The 23,323-nt window shown below is 38.4% G+C and overlaps 1 protein-coding gene across 2 annotated transcripts in view; it reads left to right on the forward strand.

Moving 5' to 3' along the window:
- The window catches only part of pex14 (peroxisomal biogenesis factor 14), a 195,791-nt gene that overhangs the window by 111,036 nt on the left and 61,432 nt on the right, over positions 1–23,323 (forward strand). For both annotated transcript variants that reach the window (XM_041206601.1, XM_041206602.1), the window contains one exon: positions 3,883–4,005. In XM_041206601.1, coding sequence (XP_041062535.1) covers positions 3,883–4,005 — 123 coding nt within the window. The remainder of the gene's footprint in view (positions 1–3,882; positions 4,006–23,323) is intronic.

The following is a 23,323-nucleotide window of genomic DNA, read 5'->3' on the forward strand; positions in this document are numbered from 1 at the left end:
TTGCTGTGATTTTCTAGGAATAGAGAAGGGGGAAAACCACCATCGAATTATCAATATTAGTATCTTTAGTACTTTATCATTTTAGAGGCATTAAATCTGGAAATTATAGTAGCTTGTTCAGTTCCGGTTAACACTGCCTGAAAGGTGGATTTTGTCATATCTATTTAAATGAATTGTAAAGTGAAATGAGAAAGTCAATTTTCCGAGTGGTGCAGTGCCTTAGTGCTTCAGGTTGAAGTTTTAATGGATGCTATTGAGTGAATTTGTGAGAGTTAAGTGTTTATAGTGCATTATAAATATTTTCAGAATAAATAGGCGATACATGATAGGTAGCAATGGGATACAGAGTTTATACCACAAAGACCGGCAAAGAGCAAAGACCCTATTAGCTTGAGAGTGATGAAGTTCATGCCCATTATTTCTACCTTAATGTAAGTGCTTAATGGATATACTAAATACTAGCCTACCTCACTTACTTCAAGGTCCTTTGACCTGCTACCATGAATACTCTATCAAGCCCTGATAAATACAATGAAAAGCAGGTTTTATTTTAAAGAATATTTTCATTTTCTTCTAGGTTTTTGACTTCCTGTTATCTCCATTGGCCAAGGGGATAACGACCAGGAACTAATTTAAGACATCTGGTAATCAAAGGGATGGGTTTTCCTTGAGTAAGCTTCAGGCAAGTCCGTGCAGACTCGATGGGCCGAAGGGCCTCTTCTGCACCATGAGAATCTGTGAATGGGGTTTTGCTTTATTTTAACAATGTGTTTTCCTCATTCCAGCATTTGTCATATTTGGTTGTCATTAATATGTCAGAGTAATGAAGAATATTCCTATCAGCTGTTATTCTGCTCTTTAATTTCCAATGGGGAAGTGGTGGTAAAACCTAAACACTAATGGTCTAATGTTGGACAAGTAAATGTTTACTGACATGAATAACAGTCTGAGCTGTCGACCACTAATTCTTTTGGAGGGAGGGAAAATAATTTTCATGTACTAGTTCAACTCAGATTTGGGATACTTTTCTATTCACCTGTCCCACCCAATAGATAAAAATAAGGATTCCTACGGTGGTGTGAGAAAGTTTGAAAAGGTTTGCATATCTTGAAAAGCTTAAATTAAATTAGACCTCAGTTGGTTTGCTGATCCTTGTTTTTCAAAATACAAAAGAGAGACACATTGGATTTTGCAGTCAGTGGCAATCATAGGTACCTGTGTTAACCTCGAATAGTATATTGTGTAGCCTATAGCGGAGCAGTGAATGGCCAATTGCAACTTAAGGATTTCCATGTTCATCTGTGCTTGTACTAATCTGAAGTGGTGGTAATGGTGACCACTAATAGTTCATGTAAAACCCTGCAAATTGCAGGCCGCAGCCTTGGTATCTTAAATGACCAAGATTGTACTGAAGCTTCCGTTGTTTCTTCTTTGTTGCAGGAGTTAAACCGTTTACTTAATTGAAATTTCAAAATTTGAATGTCATAAAAATGTAGAATTAATAAAACAAATGTGAAATATTTCCTTTTTGTAATATGTGCTAGAAATGTATTTAAGTTAGTGGATAATGAAAATTGTAAGGAAACATATTTATCCAGTTCTAATAAACTATCAATTCTATATTAATGCATATAAATTCGTAATTTAAAATGAATATATTTTAAAATATTTGGAACCTGAACATTGAGTTTTGGCAAACCATATTGGGTGGGGAGGAGGAGTTTTCAATCCACCAAATGGAATTTTCAGCTAGTCTTATTTCTTGCTTTTTGATCTCTTATTTTCCTATGCAGTTTTCCCCTGAGTTTGTCCTGTCATATAATAGCGATAACTTTGTGCTAAATAAGAGATGGATAAATTATAATTCAATATATTCTTTCAGATCCTGTTGCGCATAGTCATTTTGTAATGTGAATACAGTTATTTCCCAGTAATCGGTTCAACTATCAGTCTCTACATTCATAATGGTTATGCCTCAATTGTTGTTCCTTCAGTATGGATGTTCATCATGGATCACAGGGCACGCTGACTGTTGTTGATTGATACTATGGCAGACGCAGAGAAACTTGAACCGAGGGAGGGAAGGGAAGAAACAGCTCCATTCTGCAAATTGCATAAAATAAAACAAAATGCTTTTAAGGCAGTGATACTATCTTGGGTATCTGAGAAATATTTGATTTCTGAAAATAATTAGGAAGGGCTACTCTTGTTCTCATGTATAGCTGTATGTATAATATAAATTCCTATCACAGCTGTTGTGGTTTCTGCAGTCATTGACGAGATTGCAGTCCTATAATCACTCCAAGGTATCTATTATTTCTGTTAAAGGATTTGGGTACATTCTCATTTATTCTAATAATCTTATATGCATTTTAATCCTGAACTTTATTTATGCAAATTGCCAGTTGAGGTTGAGATATGTGAAATACAATGTGCTATGTTTATATTAATGCTGCGCTGATTGAGACTACACACACTCGAAAACTCCAGAGTTTGGGTGGCCAATTCAGAGTCTTGGGTCCTGATCTCGTCTCAGGGGTGGGGTGGGTAATTTTTGCAGTTGGGACACCTGGAAGAATGTAATGTCAGGATCTGAGTACCATTTATTTTGCCTCGATTTCCTGGCCATAGCCAGTCAGATTGAAAAACTGGTTATTGGTAGAATGTGTCTTTGACAGTAAACTGCAGTCAGGGAGTGGAGAGGAGAGAAGAGAAGGATCAAAGGCCGGAGGGGAGATTGGAGATGCGGGGAAAATTGGAAGGGTCTAAGCTGTGCGACTCTGTGGCCATGTGGTAATTGGGAATGTGCCAGAAGCGGAACAAGAAGGTCACGCACAAGCAACGTTTCCTTTATGGTGCATGCATCAATCTTAAAGGGACCATGTAGTGCAACAAGCTGGCTGCACACACAGAGCTGGCTCAGCACACCGCAAACAGAAGTCAGAGGGACTGTTGTTCATGGGTGAGAAGGCTGAGGTTAGCAGGGGGCAAGCTGAGGGTCTGGGGAAGATCAGAATGGTTGGTGTAGAGTGTTCGGTCGTGGTGAGTGGGCAAAGCAGGTAAGTGGATTTGTCACCTGCCAGCATCCTCACCTCCCTTTACCTGCTGGATTTCCTGAGGCCAGCCAGGATTAACTTTAAAACGATGGTTAATTCTAAGGCACACAGCCTCGTTATAATTAAATGGCCAGTGCGCATCCAGTGAGTGATATTTGGTTCCCCGCCTCCATTAAAATTGGAAGTGGGCAGGTTGGGTTTTAGGTTTTGGCATTTTTAAATCCCACCCAACCGAAACCTACCTATTTTTGGGATTAAGATTCCCTCTGTTGTCCTTAGTGTCAGCTTGCTCTACATTGTGACTCTGCTAGTTGTAGCCCTGTTATATTAGGTAAGGTATTAAAAAAATTGTTGGGGCGGGATCCATTCTTGTATCAATTTGATTTCCTGCTGCTTGCCTGTATCTCAAAGGATGAAATGATACAACTAATTTAAATATTGGTAGGAAGTATGGAACAAATTAGCTGAAATATTAAAATGAATATTTAATAATTAAACTTGTTTTGGTTTTTGAATACTTAAAAGAGGTTGGATATTAAAAACATTGAAAACTTCTCACTCTTTACCTGAGTGCTGTAGCAATGAATATAATGTCCAGTTTTACATTATTTAAATCGAAGTTTACAATATTGCTTTTATGATGAGAATCCTGCATCTAACAATCATTCACTGCATTGGCATAAAATTGAAATATTTTGTCTTTCTAAAAATAATTAAGACAATTTTTTTTGTTCTCATTTATAGTTGTGTGTGCAGCATCGGTTTTTGTCTTATCCTTATGCAGATTCACTATTATTTTAAGTTTTTACATATATTTTCTCCATAGGTCTAACAGATGAAGAAGTTGAGATAGCTCTACAGCAGTCGAACACCGCCGCTGATGAAGTACTTGGACCTGTCACCCAACAGCACTTGGTGCAATCTTCACACCTTGCTGCAGTGCCATACAGTATGTATTCTTGGATATATTGATGATTGAGTGGTCCACCAGGGTGTTGAGTGGAACATGCATTTGATGAGTAGGAAGTGTGCCCATTTTAACACTATCAGTATAGGATTTAATTGTAGTCCTGTTATGGATGTATATATTATAATCCAGAGTGTGTTTCCCTGTCCGCTATCTCTCAGTCCAATTTAATTTCTGGTTGGAGTCATACCTAGCACAAAGGAAGATGGTTGTGGTTGTTGGAGGTCAGTAATTTCAGCTTCAGGATATCACTGCAGGAGTTCCTCAGGGCAGTGTCCTAGGCCCAACCATCTTCAGCTGCTTCATCAATGACCTTCCTTCCATCATAAGGTCAGAAGCGGGGATGTTCACTGATGACTGCACAATGTTCACCATTCCCGACGACTCAAAAACTGAAGCAATCCATGTCCAAATGCATCAGGACCTGGACAACATCCAGGCTTGGGCTGACAAGTGGCAAGTAACATTCGCACCATACAAATGCCAGGCAAACACCACCTGGAAGTTCTCCTCCAAGATGCTCATCACCCTGACTTGGAAATATATCACCGTTCCTTTACTGTCGCTGGGTCAAAATCCTGGAACTCCCTCCCTAACAACACTGTGGGCGTACCTACACCACATGGACTGCAGTGGTTCAACAAGGCAATTTTTCAAGAGCAGTTAGGGATGGGCAATAAATGCTAGCCTGTCCAGAGATGCCCACATCCCTTGAATGAATAAAAAAAACTTATATTTACATAACGATGTGTGAGCAGGATATGGGAAAAAGTATAATAAATTAAGGAAATCCAGGTAATTTGTAGAGAATAAATCATACTAGATGACACAGAACAGTTTTTCTTACCATTGGTATTACAGGAATTCATGACCTAAATAGTGATATTAGGAATTGTTTCAGCATTATGTGCAAGCTGAAAACTTAATTGTCTAATGCGCAGATAGACTGAAATTTCCTTGATTTGCCAACAGTCTTGCGTTTGCTGATCTACATTGAATCCTGGTTAAGCATTGCCTCAATATTAAAATTCTCATACTCGTTTTCAGATCCCTCCCCAGCTTGCCTCTTTCTACCTTTGTAACCTCTTCCAGTTGTACAACCCTTTGAGATATCTACGCTGCACTAATTCTAGCCCCCCTAAGCCTCCTCAGGTTTAATCACCCTGCCATTGGTTCAGCTGCCTAGGCCTAAGCTCTGGAATTCCCTCCCAAAACATGTCCACCTCTTTACTCTCTCACGTGAAGCTCCTAGGGATGTTTTATTACTTTAAAGGCGCTATTATAAATACAAGTCATTGCTGTTGAATACTTAAAGCATAAAGTTATAGGGCATTAAGAACAGCATGCTTTAGAGTTTCATGGTAAAGGTTTCTCATTTTAAGATGTGATAGACTACACTTGGCACAAAACAAATAAGAAACTATAGTAAATAAACTTTTCTTGTTCCATCTTCTCATTTCTCTTTATTTTCTCTTCTTCCCTTCGTACTCTTATATTTAATTTTATTTCCAGTTAATGCTGAAGCATAATTTTAAAAAATATATATTTTCAGACTTTCCTCCTTCTCTGTCCTGAATCAAACCATCTGCTTTGGAAGTGGGCTGCGCAAATTAAAAGTGAGACTTGGACTGGATCTCTCAAAATCTTCAAATTCATTAGATTCTAGAAGGGTCCCAGAGGATCAGAAAATAGCTAATCTGACACCTTTATTCAAAAAAGGAAGGAGACAGAAAGTTGGAAACTACAGGCTAGTTAGCCTAATATCTGTCTTAGGGAAATTGCTAGAATCCATTATTAGGGAGGTTCGAGCAGGATACTTAGGAGATCACCATGTGATTAGGCAAAGTCCACATGGCTTTGTGAAAGGAAAATTGTGTTTAACTAATCTATGAGAGCTTTTTGCGGAAGTAACAAGCAAGGTGGACAAAGAGGAACCTTTGGATGTGGTATACTTGGATTTCCAAAAGGCATTTGATAAGGTGCCACATCAAAGATTACTACACAAGATGAGAGCATGTGGTGTAGGGGTAACATTAGCATGGATAAAGGATTGGTTAGCTAACAGGAAGCAGAGAGTAAGGATAAATGTGCCCCTTTTCAGATTGGCAAGCTGTAACTAGTGGAGTGCCACAGGAATCAGTGCTGGAGCCTCAACTATTGACAATCTATGTCAATGATTTGGATGAAGGGACCGAATGTATGGTGGTTAAATTTGCCGATGATGCCAAGATAGGTAGAAAAGTAAGTTGTCAAGAAGAGGTAGGGAGTTTGCAAAGGGATATAGATAGTTTAAAATGAGTGGGCAAAAAATTGGCCGATGGAGTATAACGTGGGTAAATGTGAACTTGACTGCTTTGGCAGAAAAAATGGAAAAGTGGCATACGATTTAAATGGAGAGAGATTGCAGAACTTGGTGTTACAGAGGAATCTGGATGTCCTGGCCCATGAGTCACAAAAAGTTGGTATGCAGGTACAGCAAGTGATTAGGAATGTGCATTGAATGTTGGCGTTTATTGCGAGGTGTCAAGAAGCTATTAATGTATATGATATTGGAAATTATTTTTTAAAAATAGAGGTTTAGTCTGTGGGTTTATCTGCGTGTCTTAATTGGATTAAAGCCAGCTAGCCTGGGTGCTTTGATGTAGTTTTGAGATGCAGACAAAGAGGTAAAGGTACATTTGCATTTTGTTGAATAGAGCATTCAAGAGTGGAAATGAAATCTTGCACCTAGCTAGGAGTCACCAATCAATGTTTATATTACTAATCAAATCTGTACAATGAAGGGGGTTTTACTGTTAGAAGAGGTGAAGTTCAAAGGGCCTGATGATACAATGCAAATTTACATTCAAAGAGAAGTTCTGGATATAACAGAGGGGAATTTTATGTGTGCAGGGCAGAGACAAGTAGCATCAAAGCAGTTGTAAACCTACAACTGTCTGCAAAGGAACCAAAGTGAAAGGAACCTCATTTTGAACTTGTAAGGTGAAAATACTTTGCCTGATGTCTGCTGAAAGTCAATGGGTTGCTGTTGCCTTAGTGGAGATTAGTTTGGGAATTTGTTAAAAAGTTATGATAGTAGTAATTTGTAGCCATGTGTATATGGTTAACTTGTGTAAATTAATAAATGTCTCATGTAGTTTGATATAAAAACCTCTTTCCCTCTGGGATTTTAAATAATTCAGCCTTTAAAACCTGCTGTTTCATAACACAGAGGGAATGGAATATAAAAGCAGGGAAGTTTTACTGCAGCTGCACTGGGCCTTGGTGAGACCACATCTAGAAAACTGTGTACAGCTTTGGTCTCCTTATTTGAAGAAGGACATAATTGCATTAGAGGCAATTCAAAGAAGGTTCACTGGACTCATTCCTCGGATGAAAAGCTTATCCTATGAAGAAAGATTGAACATGTTGAGCCTATACCCATTGGAGTTTTGAAGAATGAGAGGTGATCTTATTGAAACGTATAAGATCCTGAGAGGATTTGACAGGGGTACATATCAAGAGGATGTTTCTATTCATGAGGAAGACTAGAACCAGGAGACAGTTTCGGAATGAGAGGTCACCCTTTTAAGACTGAGATGAGGAGAATTTTTTTCTGAGTTGTTAGTATATGGAATTCTCTTCCCCGGAGAGTGGCGGAGGCTGGGTCATTGAATTTATTCAAGGCACAGAGTTATACAGATTTTGGTAGACAAGAGAGTCAAGGGTTATGGGGGGCAGATGGCAAAGTGGAGTTGAGATCATAACCAGATCAGCCATGATCTTATTGAATGATGGAGCAGGCTGGAAGGACCAAAGGCCCACTCTTCCTAAGTCCTATGTTCCTATGGATAAAATGCCTGTATTTCAGCCAAGCCTACCCTGAATTTTAATGACATGGTCATGCTTATATTACATCAGGTCAGCTTTTTGTGCTTTTTTTATTACAACAAAATAGAAAGCACTACTCAATGAAGGAACTTATCTTGTTGGCAGGCTGAATTAATTTATAAAATTATATGGAATATACAGCACCATAACAGGTTATTCAGTGCAACTAGTCTATCTCAACATTTATTCTCCACTCAGCCTCCCCCCATTCTTCCTCAGCTAACTATCAGCATAAACCCCTATTCCATTCTTCCTAGCTAGCTTTTGTTAAATGCTTTTGAGCTACTGGCCTCAGATCCCTTCTTGTTATTTTTTTTTAATTCATTATTATCTGGGCAATAAGACCTTTCTCAAAAATGCCTTAATGATGCCTGTAGTATCTACTTGCTTTTAACAGTAGAAGCACATAAGCTACTAAATGTTGGTTATATGGAAACCACTGCAACAGTTAAGATTTCCTTTTGCCTGATGAGGCTCTTGTGGACCTGAGATGTTCTTTTGGCAACCTACAACAAGTTATTTAACAGATGTTCCACTGAAGTGGAACAACAAAATGTTATTCAGAGGTTTGTATTACTGCACCTGTTCTATAATATCATATTGGGACTGAGTGCTGTATAAGACCAAATAGGATTGAAAAATAAAACAGTTTTCAGTTGCTCTGATTTAATCCTAACTGTCAAATGGTTTGGTCCATCTCTTTCTATTAAAGCCATAGTGCTCCACAGTTGTCCAACAATTTAATTTTTCAGATGTACAGTTAAGAACTACTGGTACCACTCATAATGAAACTACTAAACTTTGTACAGCTGTGGCCAGTTTTAAGAATGTTCAATTTGTAAACATCAATGTCAGAAGCATTTAATATTGGATAAGCTGCTAAACACTGTAGCATTGTATTGATAAAATATAGGATGAGATGCGGTATCTCTTTCTGATTACTTGGATAAATGGGTCATCTCAAATTCCAACAGTTTCAAATTGAGTTATCATCTGCTCTTCAATCACCCACTTAGTAACATAGGTAAGTGAGAAAAATGGCTGTTAACAAAATTCTATAATTATGGTAACCGTCATGTTTATATCATTCTCAGTGCAGCTGTTTATTGATTTAGTGTACTCAAACAAAATGAAATAGAAATTCTTGTTAACTCGGCATCTAAATCTAGGGCTTTGTTTACCCTGGCTACGCTCCCAATCTTCACTAACACTTTATTTAGAAATACTCAGGTGTGTGTACACCTCACACCTGATGCTGACAGAATTTCCCAAACATCCTTTTCACAAGTGATGTTAGCTCTCTCTCAATGAAATCAAAGTGCACCTCATACTTTGTTATCAAAACAATTGCAAACAAGATCTCATTGACCAAATCAGAAGACTCTGGATGATGCTCATCCTGACTTTAAGCCACACCAAAGTCTTGATGTGTTTTACTTTGCAGCCGCTTTATGAATCCCTGCTCCTTTTCTTGTTCAAACTGCACATACGACTAGAAATTTCCTCTATCCCAGGAGAGGAGAGGCAAACCATCCTCCAGGGCACATGAGTTTAGATTTTCACATTAGCTGAGTTTCCCTTAGTTTAGTCTCATTAGAAGTGAATTTCATAGAATGCACAGCACAGAAGGAGGCCATTTGACCTTGCTGGTCCATGCATGTTTGTTCCATTTGAGCCTCCTCCCATCTTTGCTCATCTAAATCTACCATCGTAACCATTTATTTCCTTCTCCCTTTCATGCTTAGCTAGCTTCCCCTTAAATGCTTCAACCAATCCCTGCGGTAGCAAGTTCCACATTCTTACCATTCTTTGGGTAAAGGAGTTTCTTCTGAATTCCCTATTGGGTTTCTTGATGACTATCTTCTGTTGATGGCCTCTTGTTATGCCCTTTCCCACAAGAGGAAGCAGTCACTCTGTATCCACCCTATAAGCCCCTCATAATTTTAAAGACCTCTATTAGGCTGCTTCTCAGCCTTGTTTTTTCAAGAGAAGAGATATCTTCCTTTCTTTGTTGATAGAGAACAGAGTACTTGTGTCAGTCACTATTGCAGAGATGCCTTTCTTATATTGGAGATGAGTAATTCATTACTCTAGTGCCTTCTGTCCACCTGCTATTTCAGAAAATCAGGCCCGTCAAAGCCTTATCCAGGGCTCTTGGAGATTAAAGCTTCATGAGTATATATACACACCACAAGGACTGCAGCGGTTCAAGAAGGTGGTCCTCAAGAGTACTTAAGGGTAGGCTATAAATGTTGGCCTAGCCAGTGACACACACATTTCAAATATATATAGTAAAAAAAAATCCCTAAATATCTGGAGAGAAATCCTGAGAGAAACTGACCAGAATGCCAAATGCTTTTGACCCAGCCCACTGCAAAATTGGGATTCGGTCTGTTAAGAGCAACTTCAGAACTCTCCAGGTTAGAGAAAGTCTAGGGATATTTGGGCCACCTCCTTTTGCCTGCATGGAAAAGGTTGTAGCACAGACACGGGTAGCCCTCCAGCCTGGCATTCATTGGTTAGTATGCCTGCCACATGGCCAACATCCATCATTGAGTGCTGGCTGAATGAGTAACTCAGCAAAAATAGAATATTACTTTGCCTTCACTGTGTAACTCAATTTTGGTCAAGGTAGCCTATCCATCTTTGGAATCTGTATGGTACCCTTGGACAGTGAATGCAACTTTTTATCTGCCCTGGGGAAGCGATGCCAGCATGTGTCCGATTATATACAAGACTCGGACATAGTAATTGACCCAAAAACCATCAATAAAAGACCTTATTAAAGATATCTTCATCTCTATGTTATATATCTCAGAGTAATTTAAGCAGAAAATTTCTCTCCTGACCTGTGGAAAGACCTTCTGGCAGTCATCAACCCAATTTGAACATTGATAGTCAAAGTTAGAAAGATCTCAATGCTCCAGAGGCTAGTGTGCCAGCTGAAGATGGTCAATCAGTTGTAGGAGGACCTGCAAAGTTTCTCTGCTTCTTGGGAAAGGAAAAGGACACAAACAAGGTCACATGAAAAGTCAAAATGCAGAACCCACCACTATACTAGTTGAATAGAAAACAGGGAATAGTGGTGCCCACTCCATTGGTATATGATCACCTTGTGCTCAACAAGTGCAGGATTCCCACTGTTATCCTGAGTCTTATTTTGTGTTTTGCTATTAATATGGAGAAGATATCATACATTGGCCAATGTACTTAAATGTTCTGCGATGCAATTGTGTGATATTTGTAAATCCGAACTTCAAATTGCTCCCACTAGTACTACCATCAACTGTAATCATCATTATTTCATCCTACTATACACACCTCAAATTTGGGAAGGACTAAATCTGTATTTTGGGGATCTTCCTGTAATAACACATGGATATATATAGCCCAAAAAATTCACAAAACAGTATTCTGCTTTACTGAAGTCTTAGTGACAACACTGGTTCCTTGGCAACTATAAGGCATCTAGCTGAAGTAATTTTATGGTTATTTTAAAGCATTACTGTCATGATCTGCTCAGGAGGATATGTGTTTCAATATTGTGGTACTCTAGGCTGCCCTCAAAGTGCATATCCTCAAAGATCTGCCTCCAACATTTTAGTACTTGTGAGACTTTTCCATATTTGTATGTGGAGGTTGAACGAATGAGGAAGAATGGTTGATTACTTACTCTGGATGAACTCCAGCTCTTAGAATAAAGCTCAACGATATTCAAAGATTCTTCTTGGGTAACTCCTGCTCTCTTTGACTTGTATGGCTTGAAGTACTTTCTTTAATGTCTATGCTTTTAAAGTTTACATACCATCATGTCTAACCACATATTGTGGTGCATATTGGTTCAATCACTGTTCAACTTCATTTACCCTGAAATTGTATTGGAATACTTTGGTGCTCTCATTATCCCTTCTCATTCCCTCTATAGATAAAGAACTTTGAACTTGCTCAGAATGATGTTGCAAGTTAAAATGGCTGCGGGAAAATAACCTAAACTTAAACAAATATCCCCAAGAGATTCTAACACTGTTGGAATTCTTGTTAGTAAGTAGACTTGCATTAAAAGAGTTAACAAGACTCTAGTTAAGTAATCAATCTTTAAAAATTCCATATTTTGGCTCTACCCTGAAATAAATTAATCCTATGATTATTTGGTTTACTTGATCAGTTGAAAGATTAAAATCAGTATGTAGATTGCCAAATATTGTTGATCACTTGAAGTGCATTTCGCAACAATCCTTCCTTTAGGCACACTCTCCTAATTTAAAGCAAGTTAGGTGACCTTGTATGCTAATAATGAATGGAACACTAGAGCTATCTTAATACTGTTCATAAATGAGGCTTTAAATAGTTTTCAAAGACAAAATTACTGTCAGAATGCTGCTTTGTGTTTAAACATATTATGCTTTTTGGAGTATGAAAAGATCAATAAATTCAAGTAATTCGTGGCTATTTTATCATCTGAGAAGTCCTTATTCTTTACTAAAGAAATTCTTTAATTGTCTAAAATTTACTTCTTGCTAACTTAAATGTCATCTCATTCTACTTTGAAGTAATCTAGATGTACCTTATCTCTATCTTTTTAACCTGTATATCTTTTTAAACTTCTTTTGAGACTATATTCATTGAGCTTTTATAGCCTTTGCTCATACCTTACCCCCTTTATCCTTGGACAGTTTTTGTTCTTTTCCTTCTTCAATGCGTGCAAGTCTTTTGTAACATGTTAACCACAACTGAAACAGCACACTGGGTGGGGACCAACCAGTGGATTATAAAGCATTAACATGAACCTCTGTAGACTTGCACTCTACTATTCTAACTATATATACGAACAATCTGTTGGCTTTTTTAACTGCCTTGCCAGATTGTCTAGATACTGGCAGTAATGCATTTATTTCCACTCCCAGGCCCCTTTCTGAATCTCACTGTGCTAATTCCATTCATTTGTGTACTTCTGCCAGACATTTTTCCTCTCAATGTGTGATACTTTACATTCATTATTGAGTCTCATTAGCTATTTGTCTGACCATTTGCATAACCTAAAAGCTTCTACAAATGATTAACTGTATTCTCCGCTCTACTGCTCTTTCTATTTTAGTGTCTTCTACAAATTTGACAAGCTTAAAATTGATTTTGGCATCATTTGTTTATGTAGATTAGAAGCAATGGGGCTCCAGGCACCTCTGGTATTCTACTGCCCCACCCCTCCTCTCCCCAGCCCCTACCTCACAAACTGACATTTAAACACCCACTAGTACTTTCATTTCCTATATTAGATGCATTTTGTTTATTTAACTTTACTGACAGGAGTATGGTCTTGGAATGCAGCATTTTGCTATTATCTGAATGACTTTCCAACTTGTGAGGAGGTCCACATTTTGTTTCCCTCAGATTAGAATTTACAAGTGACTACAGAAGAAAATCAATGGTTATGAAGTCACTTGGGGACATTTCCAAGCTCTTCAAACTTGACTAGTTACTTTTTGAAATGATCTCCCTTTGTTTTAAATAAATCTGGCAGCCAGTTTTGTATTCAGCGAGCAGATGAGATGAATGACTAGTTTAGTCTGTTTTTATGGTGCTGAGAATTGAGGGAAGAATGTTAGCCAGCAGCCAATATGGAGCTTGAGAAAGAACCATGGAATTTTTTACATTAACTTGAATTTGGTATAATGTCTCAGCTGGATGACGTCCCTCTGAACTTGCAACCTAGATTCTCTGAGGCAAGAGTACCGCTAATTGAACCAAACTGACATCTGAATATGAATATGAATTTGCAGATTTGTAGAAATTAATGTACCTAGCACAGACTATGCTACTCCAGTCGGAACATGTTTGCAATTGCAATACCTGTGCTTCTTATAACAATTTTTTCCTCCTTTTCGGATGGTCAAAATCTTTTGGTTAAAAATGCTGAATTGTTTCCAAATCAGCTTATTTAATCTATTTCTCTGATTCAGCAAAAGATTATATTTTAGCTTATTATCTACAATTAATAATCATCATCCTTCCAACCATACCTCCCATCTGACAGCAAATAGCATGTCTGTCACAACTGTCTTTATTCAAGTTCTGCATTTTTACTGCTGAATGTCTCTTGCAGCTGTGCAGAAGTGACTTTTCTGTTCATTTTACACTGGGTTAAAACACTGTCCTTTCACCTTTGGAGCATTTGAATCCAGCCCGGACTAATGGGCTGGTGATCTAGCAGCTGGAAGGAAATATAAATTAATGCATACTAATTAATTTGGTGGCTGTGGCCCATAACATACAGCTACCTACAATTTGGCGCAAGTTAGTAATTTCTTTCAGAGAGTTCATGAGCTGGTTTGGGAAATCCAGAAATTCATTTGAGTGTAATGATGGTGGCCATCTGATACCCATTTATATTACAGATCTACCACTGTTGCCAGATCTCTGGCACTCATCTATGGGCAGATATTTCGATATGTCAACAGATACTGACCAGACTAAAATGGTGTATTTGACCTTGGGGCCAGAGTTTCTGTTTTCCACCAGCAATGCACAGTGCTTGAAGAGACACGCCTCCAGTATTGTATGTTTCCTTGGCAGAGTTGCTGTCAGAGACAGTCCTCGAAAGTAAATGGTTTGTGACTTTAGTGTTAGGGTGTGCTGTTGGAGCAGCTGATAAACTGATGAGATTTAAGAATATGCGAACATAAGGAGTAGACTATATAGCCCTTGAGCCTGTTCTGCCATTCAATACTGATCTGCTTTAACTCCATTTTCCCACCTGCTCCGCATATCCCTTGATTCCCTGTCTGTTGATCTCAGTCTTAATGATGGAGCATCCACAGCTCTCTGGGGTAAACAATTCCAATGATTCAGTCCTCTCAGTGAAGAAATTTCTCCTCATCTCAATGCTAAACGATTGACCCCTTATCGTGAGACTGTGCCTCCGCTTTCTAGGATTCCTCAGCCAGTGGAAACAACCTCTGTGTCCACCCTGTCAGCCTCTTCCGAACCTTGTATGTTTCAATGAGATCACCTCAGTTTTAGTGAGAATTGTAATCTACAATTCCATCCCAAGTACTTTAGGCAGGTAGATGTTTAGTCACCACATTTGGTAGCTTGTGCTTCGTAAAATTGTGAAGTGCAGTTTTGTTAAAAAATGACAAATTTGTAAAATTGTTCTATTTGGAAAGCCTTTCAAATCCACTTCATAAGTGTTGTTTGAGAGTTTGTGTGTAGGGCGTTCTGAATTATATCAAGCAGGTTTGTGTGTAGGATAACACTTATAAATCTGTGATTCATAAAATTGTAATTGCAGTATGTTGTGCGGATTACTGAGATTTATTTTAAGCTTATTTTCTCTTTCCCTTATTTTATTTTTAGCCCACCTCATGCTTTTTATCAGTCAGTAACTGAGAAAGCAGGGAACCTATCAAGCATTTACTGATGCTACTCTGTAGCTGGCAACTAGGAGGTGTACAAGAGCAATTTAGAGTGAAACAGGCAAGAGAAGATCGATGCTGCTTTGTGTTGGAAACGAACCTGATGCAACCCCACGTCCTGTTTCACTGGGTTGCTTTAATCAGAGGTTGTACATGACTGATACTGGAAAGTGTAAATGCCAAAGTGATGTTGCAGATGTTTATAACTTTACTGCTTAGTCAACAAATAAATGCTTTAGACAGGAGGTGAATGAGCTCCTTACTTTTTATCACTCATTTTTGGCGAGAACAGCATTGCGCCCTGAGTTACATTGCTCCAGAGATGCTGTAAAGGATATTTCCTTGTGATTAATCCAGAAAACCAAGACTTTGCACGAATTGAAAATAAAATTGATGAATAGCTCCTGGAATATTTGTAGCTGTAATTTATTACACAAGATATTATTTTTTGGCATGTGATTATTTACTAGCTGTTGTGCACAGCTTGTCGATACAAGTTTTTTTTTAACCTAAAGCATAAGAAGAGTCCAGAATTAAATTGCATAAGAAAATGCTGGTTGCAAGATATTTGCCTTTCGAAACCAATTTTATTTTTTAAAAATTAGTATGAGTTAGGAATATTTGTAAACAGACTAATTATAACAATTTCCCAGTCGTTTCCATGGGGTCATGCCAATCTATTCGATTAAATGGATCCAAACGACCAATTATTTCTAAGCAAATTTGCTTTCGGTTTTTCAGAACATCTTGTTGCAGATTTTTTGCCTCCTCCCACCCACTGAGGTTAGCTACTCCTGTCAAGCCTCAGGATCACTGAGATTTCCTGTCCTGAACCACTCGTGTAGAATGGGGGCAATTCCGGTACAATCCTGTCAACTGGCAGGTTTAGGGTCAGGAAATTTGGGTGTGGTTGCAGGCCTGCCTGATCAGAATCTTCTGACTGTTGATGGAGAAGTAGCCAGAAGGTTCCAATGGAGTTGAATATCTGCGGAGTGGGATGGAGGTGGGTGTTATTTTCTTTATTCTTTCATGGGTTGTGTGTTGCTGGCAAGGCCAGCATTTGTTGCCCATCCCTAATTGTCCTTGAACTGAGTGGTTTGCTGAGCCATTGGAGAGGGAAGTTAAGAGTTGACCACATTGGTATGGGTCTGGAGTCACATGTAGGCCAGACTGGGTAAGGATGGCAGATTTCCTTCCCTGAAGGGCATTGCTGAATGGGTTTTTTACAACAAATTGACGATAGTTGTTAAGGTCATCATTACTGAGACGGGCTTTCAATTTCAGATTTACGAATTGAATTGAAATTCCATCAGCTGCTGTGGAGGGATTTGAGCCCATGTCCCCAGAGCATTCATTTGGATCTCTGGATTACTAGTCCAGTGACATTATCACTGTGCTGCTGTCTCATCACATGGGGAGAAGGAAGGTGATAGCATCATTTTTGTCGGTGAACTTGCCTTAGGTGCTTAACAAGTGAGCAGTGTGGGAAATAAAGCAGAATGCTGGACATGCCTGTTGCCACCTCCTTATGCCTCTGCTGTACACCAACTGCAGCTGGAGGCTAATATCCACTCCTCCTAGCAGAGTCCTATATTACACAGGCAGAGACCAAACAATCTGGATATCCCTTCTCCTTTTTGTCCTGACCCTTATGTATTGGCAACTGGGCACTCCCAGAGACATAGATCAGAAAAACTTAATCCAAGTTTCTGATAGGACCGTATGTTGGACAAGGCCAAATTTCAGTGCTGCACATAGATCCCTACTTTTCCTTCAAAAGTTCTGTCTTTTTACTATAATAGCTGGACTCTTTTGGCAAGCTATCTTAATGAAGATAAGGTGAATGGTTGAGAAGATAAAACCAGGTTTCCTTTCTGCTCCCAATGTTAAATGGAAAAGAAAAAAAGTGCCAAGAAGGCTTTGGATAATTATGCTGCTGACCCAGTCTGTTAGGGCATAATACCTCCAAAATGAGCTAAAGAGGGAGAGCAAATTAACTTCATAGGATGAAGCACAGGAAAAAATAAAATCCATCATCTAGTAGTAGCATAGAACTTTGTGCAGGAGACTTTAATTTTCCTCCTCTGGTTGTTAATATAAAATGTAAGTTGTGAAGAAGCATTTTATATATGCTACTTGTTTTTTCTGACAAAATTTGGAGAGGCATGTGGTTTGAAATGGCTCTTGTGAATGAAAGCTTAGACCACTGGAGAGTTTTCTGTTTAGTTATTTGGATTAGATTTTAAAATCTTCTGTAGTAATAGTTTATCAATTGATCATTTGCTAATCAATGAATTAACTGACTCAATGAACAGAACTGCAGCCTGGTAACAGAAGTGGTAAGAGTATTGGGCTCCCAATAAGAGTGTCTTTTAAGAAATACCTTCATTCACATTCAAACTTCTACCCAGCAAGATGGATCAATAGCAACAGAAAATTTCATGTTAAAGAAATCAGCCGAGTGATCTATCTCACTTTATAAATCATGTCTCCTGACAACTGTACTGATGAAGCTGTGAAGAAACCCAGACTATCCCAAGATTTAAGTATTGGTAGGGGGGTGGGGGTGACCAGATCAGGCATAAGAGGTAGAAAGTAAGAGTATAAAAATTAATAAAATTTCAACAGTAAATCTGTTGATTTGTGTAGTAGCCTAGCCAGTACAGAAAGGATACAAAGTACAGTTTGTGCATTTGATTTGATTGTTTAGATTATGATCTGCAAAACATTAATATCAAGCAGACATTTCAGTAGCAATTCTATTTAATTTTAGTAACTCAACAATTGATATGGGATAAAAACAACCTTGGAGCAGTGGCCTGTTTAGTGTGCAACACACTGAATGCATACTAAATTAGGAATTGGTACGAATTCTTCAATTTAATATATCTTAAAATCCGATTAATCATTTGTGATGTGTAGAACCATTTAGCCAATTCGAATAGCCCTGCAAATTAAAAAACGTAAATTTAGGCAATTAAATTTTGGTATCAAAATGACCATGGAGTAAGATTTTGTAACTACTTTGGAATCTGCTTTTGTGTGAATATGACTTTATAACTTGGAGTTTTCAGAGTCTCAAGGCATGATCTTTATGATTATGAATATTTATGATTTTTTTCCTGTAAGCTGCAGATTCTAATCAAGAAAGTAGTTATATTATGATAATCATAAAACATAATTAACGTAATAGCCCACTGTTGGAGGTTGCTTGCGGTGCTATGTTAACCCCTGGAGAACTTTCTACTACAATAAAACACATACAGTGGGGTTAAAATACTCCAGTTGATCATAGAATGTTGCAAATGAACAAATGCTCTGTTCTTTCACCCTTTTCTCTAATTTGCTTTGTGTTACTAATTAGAAACCTACAGAAAATAATTTTGGCAGTTTTAGAGTAGAAGCCTCTTAACAGAACGCCTCCCATGGTGAGCAAAACACTCTATCCAGTTATTCTTATTAAAGAAGGCCTATTAAAAAGTATATGTGCCAGTTTTGATTGGCAGTAATAGATTCTGCAACTGTCCAATATGTAAATTCATTATTCTATCAGTAACAGTAGGTTTACGTCAATGATAAAAGGGGTATACATAACCCATTGTGTCAATTGTATGGTGACACCCCCCCCCCACCCCCCCAAGTAGGTTATGCAAAATCTTTTGTTATCAATCATGCTTGTCCTTCATCTGGTCACGAAAACCAATCGGTTTCATTTCAAAGGTCTGAAAGGGTTGTACTACTTGGTTAAATGCATGCAAATTAAACTGATTGTTGTTTTTTAAAAAATCTTAATGGCTTTGAATCCAGAACTGAATCAGTAGTTCATCCTATAAAGCAACAATCCTATTCTAGGCTGTTTCTTTAAAACAGGGATTTCTTATTGAAATCTGTGTAGGATTTATACATGAGTATGTATTTAACAACCTGGTCATGATCTGGCATTGACTCTTATCACACACATGTGCACTAGTAGAGTTTCTGGTTGTTTACATACTTTATCAACTCTGGTTGATGTGATACTTTAAACTAGGAATATTTCATAGAATATTTTGCAAGGCTTCACAGGGTATTTGAATTAAATGCAAAAATAATTTTTTCCAGTATTGGAACATAGGAGATGTAGACTATTGGAACCCTCCATGTTGAACAGCTAAAGTAATTCTGTTCTGAATGGAATTCAAGCACAGGTGGCTTCCTTCTTGGTGGGTGACCACATTACTGATGCAGGCTTTCCAGGGTAATGGCAGAGCAGCATGCTGAAGGACTTGATTCCCATTACAAATCTATTTGTGCTCTGGCTAACTTAACAAGAAACCATTTTTCTCCCCATAGGGGAGTAAATTAGGCCAACAGTGCCAGTGAATCTATAGGGAACCACTTGAGTAATTCCCCAGTAGACCTTAGGGAACTAAGGATAGGACTCACGCAGGGCAGGGAACAGTGCTGGAAGAGGAGGAAGATGGTGATGACCTACCCAAGGATAGTTTGCTCAGCCAAAGTTCCACACTTATAGACTATTTAATGTGCAAATGGGTCAGAGTCTCATTGTGCTCATAGCTAAAGCCCCAGATCTGGGATTCAGGTCCTTCAGACCTTGAATAAACTGCCAGAAGAAACTTTTATGCCCGTTTCCTGTGGGCTGTTATCACAGGTGATTGGATGACATGATTTATCAGGATCAATTTCAAGGGTAGCCCAAGTCCTGCATGGACAGGGTCCACTAGTTAAACCCAGGGTGGGATCTTTGACAAAAGGCATCCATCTATGGCTCTGGGCAAACTCTGTTGTAAAGTATGCCTGATCAAAGCACAAAGTAATATGTGATTGTCTAAATATACAGTACGCAAAGTATGACAAGGATTGTTACTTTCAGATCTCTGATTCACAAAAAGACTGATTTACATTAAAATAAAATCTATTTATTTTCAATTTGTAAAATGACTTTTGTTCTTAGATGAGAAACTTCACACTGCTTTTACATTGTTGTAGCACAACAATCCATTTCAATCTGAAAAATAGTCTGAAGAAGAGTCATACGGACTCGAAACATTAACCGTCTTTCTCTCCACAGATACTGTTAGACCTGCTGAGTTTTTCCAGCATTTTCTGTTTTTGTTTCAGATCTCCAGCATCTGCAGTATTTTGCTTTTAATCCATTTTTCAATAATTGATCCAATCTTAATTTGTGCATTAAAAATATCTCACTGTTTTAGCCCAGATATTCAGCAGATTCCATCTCTTTGCAGTAAAATCACAAGTGAAAGCAATGTTGCTTTATGAACAGTGAAAGATTTGAGCAGTATCTGAAACTGTCTGATCTGATAGAGCTGGAAATGGTCTTCACTGGTTGAGCCTGAAAATATAGTCGCAACTCACCAGTGACAACATCCTCTGTTTAGACTGAGTTACTAAATTATTTAAAATGGCGTTAAATAATTTTTAATCTGGGCTTCATTGAACTGTTAACCCATGTAATAATAATCCCCAAACTAGCTATATGTTTGTTCAGGAATTAACTATATTTAACAGTGTGGTTTTGTATTCAGCCCTGTCTTTGAATGTTTTTGCACTGTGTTTCTCCCATTAATGTTTAGATGCCAGTGTGTCTAGTTGAATGTGTGGCAATATAAAAATGAATTTATAATGAAATGTAAATGTGGTGTTATTTTATGATTTAGTGTGACTGAATCAGATGACTTCTAATCCTGCTCTGATAGTTTAACCTGTAAGATCATAAGGAGCAGAAGTAGATCATTCGGCCCATTGAGCCTGCTGCACTATTGAATAAGATCATGGCTGATCTGGTTGTGGCCTTAACTCCACTTGCCTGCCTGCCCATCATAACCCTTGACTCCTTTGTATATCAAAAATCTGTTCAGTTCCGCCTTAAATATATTCAATGACCCAGCCTCTAGTACTCTCTGGGGAAGAGAATTCCAAAGATTAATGACCCCTGAGTGAAGAAGCTCCCCGTCATCTTTGCCTTAAATAGGAGGCCCCTTATTTTTAAATTGTGTCTCCTAGTTCTAGATTTCCCCACAAGGGGAAACATCCTCTCAGAATCTACCCTGTCAAGCTCTCTCAGGATCTTATGTTTCAATAAGATCACCTCTCATTCTTCTAAACTCCAATGAGTATAGGCCCATCCTGCTCCACCTATCCTCATGATACAACTCCATGATCCCAGGAATCAGCTTGGTGAACCTTCTGAACTGCTTGTAATGTAAGTATATCCCACCTTCGTAAGAATACCAAAACTGTAAACGGTACTCCATATGTGGCTTAGTACAGTTATAGCAAGACTTCCCTACTTTTGTACTCCATCCTCCTTCCAAGAAAGGCCAGCATTCCATTTGCCTTCCTAATTACTTGCTGTATCTGCATGCTAACTTCTTGTGATTCATGCAAAAGGACACCCAGGTCTGCATTTCAGCATTCTGTAGCCTCCCTCCATTTAAAGAATATTCTGTTCTTCTAATCTTCCTGCCAAAGTGGGCAACCTTGCATTTTCCCACATCATGTTCCATACACCAAATTTTTCCTCATTCACTTAGCCTATCTATATCCCTTTGTAGATTCTTTTGTATCCTCCTCACAACTTACTTTCCTACCTATCTTTGTATCATCAGAAAATTTGGCTACAGTATCATCTGAATATCTCATTTGGATCACTGCCCTTTTCTTTGTCCTTGGCTATACAGCACCTATGTTCTTACTTGCACCAAGCCCCATCCACCCTGTGCTCACTGACTTGCGTTGGCTCCCTGATTAGGCATCGCCTTGATTTTAAAATTTTCATCCTTGCTTACAAATCCCTCCATGGTCTTGCCCCTCCCTATCTCTGTAATTCCCTGCAGCCCCATAATTCTTGGATATATTGGTGCTCATCTCACTCTGGCCTCTTGAGCATCCCAGATTTTATTTGTTCCACTACTGGTGGCCGTGCCTTCAGCTGCCAAGATAATAAACTCTGGAATTTCCTCCCTAACCTCTTTACCTCTCTTTCCTTCTTTAAGGCATTCCTTAAAATCTACTTCTTTGACCAAGCTTTTGATCATCTGCCCTAATATCTCCATATGCGGCTTGGTGTCATTTTGTTTTATAACTCATCCTTGGAATGTTTTATCACGTCAATAGTGCCATATTAATGTTGTACCTGCTATGTTCTAAACTTTTTCTTCACAGTGGCTGACATAAAGCTTCAAATGCTGAGGCATTAAAGAAGGGAAAATTCCATCCATATGAGACCCAAATCACAAAAATACATAATAAGGCTCTGGAAATAGTCATTTTGTAGTACAGAGCTTCAGTATTGCTGAAAAAAGAGAGGCTGTAGAAGTTTTCCATTTTGCACTCATGAGGACAGTTGGCAAAAATACCACTAGTACGGGGAACAACAATTTATACTGCATTCTAGTAGTTCAGTTAGTGTCAACTAAACAAAAGTTTGGTGGACAGCCATTTCCTGGTCCATTGCCTATGGCAATGCCTTGACCAATCAGAGTTGACCTGCCTAATTTGAATTTAAACAAAAGCTTGGAAGTTAACTGTTCCCTGGTGCATTCTCAATAGTAAGGCCTCTAACTATCAGAGTCCACTTGCTAACCAATCAGCACCCTCTTCTCATGCAGTACAAATTGTTGTTCCCTTTACTATTGGCATTCTTGCAAACTATCCTGATAAGTGCAAGATGAAAAGCTTTGACAGCATGTCTCTTTTTTCAGCAATGCTCTAGAAATAGTGAAGTATTGTGAACATACCTATCAATGTACTATTTTTGTATTAAATGAACTGTGTTGAGTTAAATCTGCAGCCCTGCTGTAATTACTGTAACTTCAACCATTCTCGTTAAATTCATGTTGGGGTTTTTGGAATGAAACTAAGGGACCTGTGTTGCATATTAGCTATTGTATTTCTTCAAAATCATCAGAAATGCCACTGTTTCTATTTCTACGGGAGAATGCAAATTTTACCAAATAGTCCCAGGTGTTCCAATATGTTTTTTCCTTGGATAAATC

The sequence above is a fragment of the Carcharodon carcharias genome, chromosome 15 (genome assembly GCF_017639515.1).
Source record: "Carcharodon carcharias isolate sCarCar2 chromosome 15, sCarCar2.pri, whole genome shotgun sequence".
NCBI classification, from domain to species: Eukaryota; Metazoa; Chordata; class Chondrichthyes; order Lamniformes; family Lamnidae; genus Carcharodon; species Carcharodon carcharias.